General features: G+C 34.3%; 2 protein-coding genes across 3 annotated transcripts; both read right to left on the reverse strand.

The window, feature by feature from the left end:
* Positions 1–604: 604 nt before the first annotated feature.
* On the reverse strand, positions 605–1,535 carry LOC136234936 (uncharacterized). Its single transcript, XM_066024425.1, has one exon. The coding sequence runs from the start codon at positions 1,315–1,317 to the stop codon at positions 994–996; it is 324 nt and encodes a 107-aa protein (XP_065880497.1). The 5' UTR covers positions 1,318–1,535; the 3' UTR covers positions 605–993.
* Positions 1,536–3,762: 2,227 nt separating this feature from the next.
* LOC136201303 (cytoplasmic tRNA 2-thiolation protein 1) lies at positions 3,763–8,553 on the reverse strand. 2 transcript variants are annotated; one of them, XM_065991934.1, is made up of 11 exons: positions 8,261–8,553; positions 7,562–7,705; positions 7,349–7,463; positions 7,123–7,265; positions 6,911–7,030; positions 6,588–6,700; positions 6,305–6,397; positions 6,154–6,194; positions 5,951–6,017; positions 4,285–4,396; positions 3,763–4,061 (listed from the first exon to the last, which is right to left on the reverse strand). In XM_065991934.1, exons 2-11 carry the CDS (start codon positions 7,661–7,663, stop codon positions 3,897–3,899), a joined length of 1,071 nt encoding a protein of 356 aa, XP_065848006.1. In that variant the 5' UTR covers positions 7,664–7,705; positions 8,261–8,553; the 3' UTR covers positions 3,763–3,896. The 2 variants fall into 2 exon arrangements, with proteins under 2 accessions (XP_065848006.1, XP_065848005.1); XM_065991933.1 differs by having other exon boundaries at positions 7,562–7,685; positions 8,261–8,552.
* Between the last annotated feature and the right edge of the window lie 1,277 nt (positions 8,554–9,830).

Here is a 9,830-nt window from a genome sequence, read left to right on the forward strand (position 1 = left end):
AACCCAAACAATAAGAAAGCAACTACTATTGTTTAAGAATACTTTAGTTATCAATTTTTCTACTAAAGACAATTTGATAGAGAGTTAAATGGCAACGCAAATAGGCCTGCGATGACCCATCTATCCCATGGCTCTAACATATGGAACGTGTAATCCAGGAAGTTGAAAGGGGCGCACGGGAAGGGAGAGTAAGCTGGCTAAGTTAGTAGGTTGGTTATAAGGGCGGGGAGAGAGTAATATACAGTTTTCAGAGAGGGAGATTGAAGATTTTCCCTAGGAGTAATAAGCCAGAAATGCCAAAATTATTTCTCACTCCCCGCCCTTATAACCAAAATTATTTTCCCTAGCCAACTTATTCTCCCTTCCCATGTGCTCCTTTCAACCTCCTGGAATACACGTTCAGAATTTTTGGGCCATGGGACAGATGGGGCATCACACGCCTACATTCAACCTTCTATCACTGCTATGATGAGTGCCAATGGTTAGGTCTTCCTACGATTTTCCATTGAAAAATTTAGGAAGTAGAATCAACACTCATTTTACTTCTTTTGGATCAAATAACCATTAACCACAAATAAAATTCAAATAACAGGAAGAAACACTCGAACAATCAATTCCTAGTGGTTTCACAAATCACATCTATCATCAAATCCAGAGAGCAAATATATAAAAAAAAAAAAAAAAAATACAACCATTGACAAGCCCTGATCTTCCTTCCACAACAGCAATCTCTCACACACACTGAGTGAATCCTACAGTGAACTATCATATACGGTTCATTTGGAACAATAAATTGAGCTAATATAAATTCGATTTAAGCGAGATAATTATCGTTTTAACTGAAACATAATCAGAAAATGGATCATTTATGTAATTATAGAACCTCGCCAAAAGTGCTAAACTGATAACAACTCAAAATGCACCTAATCCACCTCACAAACATGGACTATTAAAAAAAGAGGAATAAGAAAACCAACAGGGATTCGAATTCAACTAATCTTTGCCGAAGAGAAGGCGAAGGCGTGCAGCGAAGTGGCCGGTAGGCTCAAGAGAGGCTTCGTGAAGTAGGTCGCGCTTGATGTTGTCGAATCGATCAGTTAGGGTTTTCTGCTCTTCTCTAAGGGCTATGGTGTCTTCCTGAAGTTCATGGATACGGTATTTTTGGCCTAAGGACCTGAAACTCAAAAGCAATATCCCAGACATTGCAATTAACTGTATAAAACTGTGTTTGTGTTTTATTGCATTATCGATTAACCCCAACGACTTCTTAGGTTTTGGAGCGGCGGAGGCGGAACCCGGTGGCACTGAGGATGCCATGTGAATTGTGAGCGGAAAGACTACGAAACAGGGTGAGGAAAAAACCCAAGTGAACTGAAAGTCTGAAATGGATCTTTCTTACTCCTATCAATATGAAGATGAAAGCATTAGGAAAAAGAAGGAAAGCCGGAATCAGACGACACCTCTATATTCTATTTTATTCGTCAACAGAAAGAGAGGGCTATCATTTTGCCACAACAAATTCAAGACTGAAAGAAATAGACAATAGTAATACCAATTCAATTTAATATTAAAAAAGAATCAGGATATAATTGATAGTTTTGCCTAAATCTAATGATAAAATTTAGGCCAGTTTGACTAACTATTGAAAAAATAGGATTAAACCTCTTTTTGGGCAAAAATCATAAATAATTTCATTGTTAGTTACAGTTAAAAAATTATTCTTTACAAGGAGTTGTTTTTTTACCATGATTAGAATTGTACCATTACGGTAAAAGGTACACCGTAATGGTGATAATTTTTTTTTTAAATTACTTACCCACTCATTACGGCGCCTTTGGCCCGTAATGAGCATTTGACAGGAATCCCAAAGGGATTCCTGTCAATTAGTGGGCAGTGGCTTCACGCCACTGCCCACACAAATACATATAATTTTTTTTTTATTATTTAATAAAAAATCAAAATCAAAATAAAATTTATAAAATAAATATAAAATTTAATTTAATTTATTATTTTATAAAATAAAATTATATATAAATTATATTAATGTTGATTTAATTGGTATAATTTCTAAATAAGATCAATTTTAACCGTACACTATCGAAGTACAGATTTAGTCCTAACGTATGAAATTGTGCAAATTTAACACTAACGTGTCAATATAATAACAAAAAAAAAATGTATGAAACTGCTTTAATTTATCGACAAACTGGTTTAGAAGGTCTGATGTGGCTAAATAACAGTCAAACACGTCTTTTTAAATTTTCGGTAACGTATGATTAAAATTGATCTTACGTGGAAACGTTAGTGTTAAATTTGCATAATTTTATACGTTAGGGCTAACTCTGCACTTCGATTGAAACGTTACGGCTAAATCTGCACTTCGCTTAAACATTAAAGTTAAATATTTAGTACATTACTAAAACAAATATTTAGTGCATTAACAACACAGATACTTTCAAATAAAAAATGTGATTCATTTATATGTAGCAGATTTAGTTTTTTTAAACTGTCTAAAATATTTGACTGTGTTATTAATATAGTTAAAAAACATGTATGAAACTATTTCAATTTATCGACAAACTGGTTTAGAAGGTCTGATGTAGCTAAATAACAGTCAAACATGTCTTTTCAAATTTTCGGTAGCGATTGGTTAAAATTGATTTTGCTTGAAAACGTTACGGTTAAATTTGCACAATTTCATATGTTAGGACTAAATCAGCACTTCGCTTAAACGTTAAGGTTAAATTTATACAATTTCATACATTATGGCTAAATCTGTACTTCTGTTGAAACGTTAGGGTTAAATTTGCACAATTTCGTATGTTAGTAATGCACTAAATATTTAATCGCGTTTTAAATAAAGTACAGATTTAGTCCTAACATATGAAATTATACAAATTTAACGCTAACGTTACGATTATAATTTTATTTTTATAATATAACATAATAAATTTTAAAATTTTTATTATATAAGTTTTTAAAAAAATATTAAATAAAAAAATTTTAATTATAATGCCAAAAGAAAAGTTAATTTATTGACCATGGTTGGGAATAGCCCCTTCTAGGGGAATATTTCCCAACCAGGTCTAGTAGAATATTTTTTAAAAAAAATGGCCCCAAACAAGGTGTTAATCCGAAAAAATAAGTATTAAATTATAAATATTCAATATTATAAATACTGAAAAGTGCTAAATAATATAAATTTATAAATATTAAAAGTAAATACTGAATTTAAAAATATTAATTAATAATATTGAATTAAGTTAAATAATTTAATCAAAGTGATTTTTTAATTTAATATTTAATATTTTAACTTAAAGTAACTTTTTTTTACAAAATTATTAGACTCTCCATATATTAATTTAAATGCTGAAATAAATCTCATAAGATTAGCTTGAATGATTTAAATTCAAACAATCACTTCATTCATATCAGGAATAAATCATGGAAATTAATCTTATTAGCTTGAATGATTTGAACTTTTTAAATTGTTTAAACTAAAGATAATCAAATATGAGTACTAAAATCTACCTAAAAAGTTGCTAACAAGTTGTGCATCAATTGTTTAGATTAACTAAAAAATAGCTTATTTTTAGCCTTAAAATCATTGAAAGATAATTTTTTTATATAATTTATTAAATTTGGACCATTTATTGCACAAATTAGTTGAGCTTATAAAGGAAAACCCTTCTTCTATCTTTGAAGGCAAGCAGCGTACTATAATTCTAATCTGAAGCAGAAGTTGAGTATTTCGACAAGTAGTTCTCCAAATGAACCATAAATTACAGTACCCACAAGGCTGCTGCATATGACTAGCCTTGATTCTATTGGGCGCCATTTGACAACTGAAACTTTTTTCCAGATGCTTAAATAGTAATACATACATCCATCCTAACTCAGAAATCCAGAGTTCCACATTGTTTGCTCTCAATATTCTTTGTTCCCTCACCATGTTTCTCATTCTTTCTACCATCACTGTCAATGCCTCGGTTTCGCCCAATACCCAGCTTAGGCAACCCCCGGTTCAATCCCTCGAGCAGAACACAAGCTTTACACCATTTCTGCACATTAAGTAGTATCAAAAGGATAGATAAAACGGTAGAACCAATCCTCAAAAACACAATTCTAGATAAGAAAGGAATCCATGTTGATTTCTACATGAATACACGGGACACAACGCTATGAGAACAATGGGTACAGCATCAAAAGCTCCAAGCAGATTTTAATTCCCAATGTTAAATTAATTTCGTACTTGATTCGCATAAAAGCAAAACGAACACTCACTTGGCTTGAAATATAACCACACCGTTCGCAAGTCCCCTGTTCTGGCATTTTTGTGGAAGTGGATATTCTGAAATTCTCCCCTGATTTGATGATGTCAAGTATAGCCCTAGGCCTGCATTGGTAAGCCATAAATAATACGTTAATATATTGAAAGGGTATGAAAATCTCCACCACAAATTTCAGGGCCGAACTGTTTATGGAAATGTGATGTGCTGAATGTAAGAGGAAACAGTTGGCCCCGTAGGCAAACTGGACCAAGCATTGACACAGATCTGAGGCTTTAGTAAGATGTGTTGAATGGACATATCAATAGGTTGTTACTCCCAAATCCCAAGTTGGTATAAGGACTACTACAGAAACAAGGACTATTCAGTGTAGGATCTCCACTACCCCTAAGTCAATAAACAAACAGTTGACTTGAGTGATCTACCCTAGTCCATTGGGGCCTAGAAGGTGGACATCTAGCCTTGGGAAAGAGAGGTGGATGTCTCCACAGGGAATGAGGTCTGAGGAAACTATGGCCAATCGAGCCCATAATATCTGTTCCTACGAGAGTCGAGGTTTGATACATAGGGGAATCTTGTGGGACGATATTCGGAAGTGGCTAAAGAGTATCAGCCTACGTTCGGCTATACTCTCGAAAGTAGACTTGGCAGTTTAAACCACTTGGCGGCATAGTTGTTAAAGGCGCGCCTCACTCAAGGCTCAAGATAGTGAGCCTTGATTGCAGAAAGCAAGGCCCTGTTTAAAAGGCTCTCGCCTTGTGTGTGTTGTCTGGGCGTCGGAGCCTGAATCAAGGCGTGCCTCTGTGTTTTCACTAGGGTTTCTTTTTTCCTGTTTTGTGCAAAACATATGTTTGACTAATCTCAACCACTAATCTAATTTAAATAAGATTAATCTTAACCCTTAACTAAATAAGAATCTCAAGAAAGGTATTAAGAGCAGTCACGTAAAGAAGAGTCTCCTCTACTCCACTCAAACAGAAACTGCAACAAACACATAGAAGAACATCAAATGACAATTACTAAATTAGTTAGGTAATTAGGTTAAGACGTTAAGTATATGTTAATGTCTCTATGAAGTATGAACTTAACTTGATGTTTTGACACTTATGATTTAGTATTATGTTTTCATATGGTTTTGTTTTGTTTGTGTGGTCATAAGCGTGTTTTTTTGGTTCATGCTTTAACTAGTAAAAGAGTATATATATATATATATATATTTCTACACCTCGTGTTCCTCAGGCGCGCGCCTTGCGTTGCGCCTTGAGCCTAGGCTCCAGGACCCCTTAGCGCCTTAGTGCGCCTTGCACCTTTAACAACTATGCTTGGCGATATGCTTGAAGGGGATAAATCCCCTCAGTATCGGTTGGCTGGCCGATAGCTTAGGAAAGTCTCAGCGCCTCACGGGGACATTGGCGCAGCCCAAGTTTGTCCCTGTGTCACTGAACTGCTGATGTGAATAAAGGTAATAACGCTTCCCAGGTTAAGAATCAAAAACTTCATTTTGAAACAATATCCACCCAAGCAGAGAATAAAAGATAAAAACTTCATTTTGAAACAACACCCACCCAAGCGAAGAAAAAAGATGCAGCAAGTTCCAAGAAATTTGAAGAAAGCATCCTATAGTTACCAAAATGACATCAAAAATCCAATTGGGAAACTACCTCATTCTCTCCAAATCTTTAATGAATTCACGAGCAAAACCCCGATATGCATTTGGGGAGTATATGCCTGCAATAAAATACTTCGTAAATAGCAAGCAAATAACAAAACAGATAATGTAGGAGTAATAGAGAGAACAAGAAAGGTGTTGTTGGTGAAGCAACAGGTACTGGATAGGAAAAGAAACGAGTAACTCGAAAATTACATTCAGTGGAGAAGTAGTCCAGCCTCTTGAAATAAGCATACGTGAGATTCTGGTCAAGGTTATGCAACTGTTCCCATCAACTAGCATATATATACTAAATATTTTATGCAATAATAAAGCATTTTCAATACATCAGACGAAATAAGGATATATAACAATCTCCTTCTCATAGGTATATTTGAAAGGCTTGCATCTCGGGATTGGCCCATCTTCACCAGTTGTTATCAAAGTGCATCTACTCAATCTAAAAAAAAGAAAAAAGAGCATGTTGCATTCACTTAGCTACCAAAAGGAAATCAATCCATCATTGATGGATTGAGAGGGTTCAACACCAAGCTCCTCCTCCAGTTTCATATTTAACAAAAAGCAAACAAAGAAACAAAGAGACAAAAGGAAACAGAAGTTAAAGCTGAAAGAGAACACACTAAATTTACCTAGCAATATCGCCTCGCAATATGTTCAAAAGAACTGTTTCGGCAATATCATCTGCATTATGTCCAGTAACAACCTTGTCTACTTTCAACAATGCAGCACCTCGATCAAGGGCCTTTTAAGACACAGAAAAGCAATGTTCCATCAGTTAAATACATTATATCTTATTTCTACCAATAAAGTTGTAGTTCAGGAGATGCAAGGGGGTGGGGGGATTCTGTGTTTAGAGTATAGAAATGGAAAAAAGAATCAAATAAAAAAATGAGAGCTTTAATGGAGAATGGAGGGGGAATTGAATGATCACAGTGAAGAATGACTTCTATACCTGACGACGAAAAACACCACAAAATGTACAGTTATTCTTTAAACCAATCATCTTCACAATCTCATCCATTGTCCACCCATACAAATCCTTGTATGAAACAATCTTTAAAGGCAATCCATACTGGGTGGAACACATAGGAAGAGGATTAACAAAAAAAAAGGTCTTATAAATTAATGGTAACGAAGAATTCCAGTAAAAATGCAAATACTTACCTGAATTTCATTTCTTTTGACAGTTTCAAGGGAATCATCTCTATAGCCAGTAATGCCCTCATCAACAGACAGTAAGAATAGATCCAGGTCATAATTATGCCGCCGATTTAATTCTGATAATACATAAGCAAGAACAGTGGAATCTGCAAGGAAAAGGAAAGGGCAAGCATGAACACGGATATCTTAACAAAGTAAACCAGATAATAATACCAGAGAAGAGAATCACCTTTTCCACCAGAAGCACCAATGGCAACACGCTCACCAGGCTTGAATAGCTGGTTGTCGACTATCACCTGGTGTATTTCATCCTCAAATACTTGATAAAAACACTCCCTGCATATCTTTTTCAAATAACTTTATAAAACTAACTCGTATATATATATTTTAAAAACTGAGAAAACAAAATAAAATTGAAATTAACATAGGCAAGCAAAGTCACCTGTTCTAGAGTTTTAGGTCTTTTAAGAGCAGCCCTTCTCTGGTTACAGAGACAACAGAGGCGACCTCCAGTCTTCTTGGACTTCGTATCAGCCTCCTCCATCAGATCAACTATTTTTTAGGGACTGCGGAGCAAATACCAACTCTTGATTCGAATGGAATGCATCAAAGAGTAACAATGACTAAGTGATAGAATCAGTCCAAAAAAAAAGAGACTGAATGATAGATAATAACTTATTTACTTGATACCATAGCCAAATATTTTCAAAAAACTTCGTGTAATACTATAAGAAGCTAAGAAACAACCCAGTAAGTTACAAAAACAATCAACCAGAAGTTTCAAGATGCTTCGCAGTAGCTACTAGCTAGCAAAAAGCAGCAAGTTGGACATAAAATTGCTTTCTAAAATTCTAACTAATGAACTTCTAACAGGATTCTAACTTCAAAATACAACAAAGTAAAATTGCAAACAGAATCTACCCAAGTAAACCAACTAATGAATACAAGTAGTACCAATCACAGTCATCTATGAAGCAGCAGTTAGGTTCACAAATATCCAATCAAAATATTAAGCCAAAGACCTGTAGTCCTAGAAAAAAGAAGTTCAAATCTCTAGAATTCTCATATCTAATTGGGAAGCCGAGAGATAAACAAATTAGATGCTTAAATGATTGAATATGTAACAGTCGAATTAACTAACCTCAATTAGATTGGTGATTATCTTAGGCTAACTATTGTTAGATAAATTAAGGGAGTGATGGAATTAGATTGTAGAGAGGGAGATGGTTGTCTTCTATTGGCGATATGAGGACTGCAAGTGAGACCGTGACTCGATGAGAAAAAGGTGAGGGGTGCGAAGACAGGTAACGGAGACTTTGGAGAGGGAGGAGTACCCGAGGCAATTGCGGCGAGGAGTGGGAGAAGCGCCGGTGGAGAATATGGAGGGAAGTAAAACGATGCGTATAATAAATTTATCGGTCGCCTGCCTTAGAACTGAAACCCTTTTAGCTAAAACCATAGTATCTACCTAGGCCTCTAAATCAGTCGAGCGGTTCATGAACGATCGACTCGATTATAAACAAACCGTTCATGAATATAATTTAGAAACACGATTTGTAAATGAGCCAAATTTGATAACGATAAAATCCGATTCGGAAGTTTGCAAGTAGACTCGGTTATAGGTTCGTGAATAAGTTTATGAACAAACTCGATTATAATGTTCACAAACAGGTTTTGACAGAGGTTCGTGGACAAACTCGATAGAAGCTCGTGAATAATAGCGAATATTATTTGTATTTAACAATTATGATTTGATATGCGACTCATTCCAAAATTCTTTTATTTAATATAAATTAGGTTAGGGGGATAACGAAGAGAATTAGGATGCACTTATCCTTCTCTCGTCCTCTTTTCATTTCCACCTCCCTCTTCTCACACTATTTTTTATTTAATGATTAAAAAGAGATGTTTAATGTTTATGCATGTGAAATTGCATTCACATTGTATTATTTCATTTGCTAAACATGTTAGTATTATTTTATTTGATATTATTTCATTCATGAACACAATAAACGAGTTTGTTCATGAACATGTTTAATAAGTTACTCGTGAGTAAAGCTCGTGAATAAAATAAATGAGCAACTCAGGAGCTAAGCTTGTGAACAAGATAAATGAGCCGACTCATGAACAAACAAACGAGCTTTTAAACGAGCTGAACTCAAATACAAATTTAATCTCGAACCAAGCTCGTTAACATTATGACAAACCGAACTTGAACAGGTCAAAACTCGGCTCGATTACAATCCTATCTCTACTCTAAAAACCATTATCCCTATCAAAAAATTTATCTTTTCAGCAAACCAAAATATATTTCAGACTTTTTTTTTTTAGAAAATCTATTTCAGTTTTTAGATAACTTAAAAATATATAAAAAGAAATAGGTATTACATCCATTTGACTCTCTAAACTAAAACTTCAATTAGGATCCTAAACTATCAAAATCACCGATCAGGTTTTTGAACTAAACAAAAATCATTAATTAAGTCTCTATCTATTCTAAAATTAGAAACTGTAACTACTATCTGATATAGTAAAGAAAAACAAACAAAGTAATAAATCTAATGATGAGAAAAAAATAAAGTAATAATTACTTGGTTAAAAACAAAGTGAAAATAGCATGCACCACTAATTTTGTATATTACAAAAGGCTTAATGCATCAGTTTCCTCCGGATTTATCCAAAATACTTAATTGACCACTAAAATACTTAAT

The sequence above is a fragment of the Euphorbia lathyris genome, chromosome 7 (genome assembly GCF_963576675.1).
Source record: "Euphorbia lathyris chromosome 7, ddEupLath1.1, whole genome shotgun sequence".
NCBI lineage: Eukaryota > Viridiplantae > Streptophyta > Magnoliopsida > Malpighiales > Euphorbiaceae > Euphorbia > Euphorbia lathyris.

What these genes read in the sequence shown, in the direction of transcription:
- LOC136234936 (XM_066024425.1), bottom strand. Translation starts at nt 1,317, where the DNA reads ATGGCATCCTCAGTGCCACCGGGTTCCGCCTCCGCCGCTCCAAAACCT.
- LOC136201303 (XM_065991934.1), bottom strand. Translation starts at nt 7,663, where the DNA reads ATGGAGGAGGCTGATACGAAGTCCAAGAAGACTGGAGGTCGCCTCTGT. An exon ending in GACCTAAAACTCTAGAACAG is followed by an intron (nt 7,464 to 7,561) that starts GTGACTTTGCTT and finishes TATTTGAAAAAG; the next exon opens with ATATGCAGGGAGTGTTTTTA. An exon ending in TATGAGAAGGAGATTGTTAT is followed by an intron (nt 6,195 to 6,304) that starts ATATCCTTATTT and finishes CCAGAATCTCAC; the next exon opens with GTATGCTTATTTCAAGAGGC.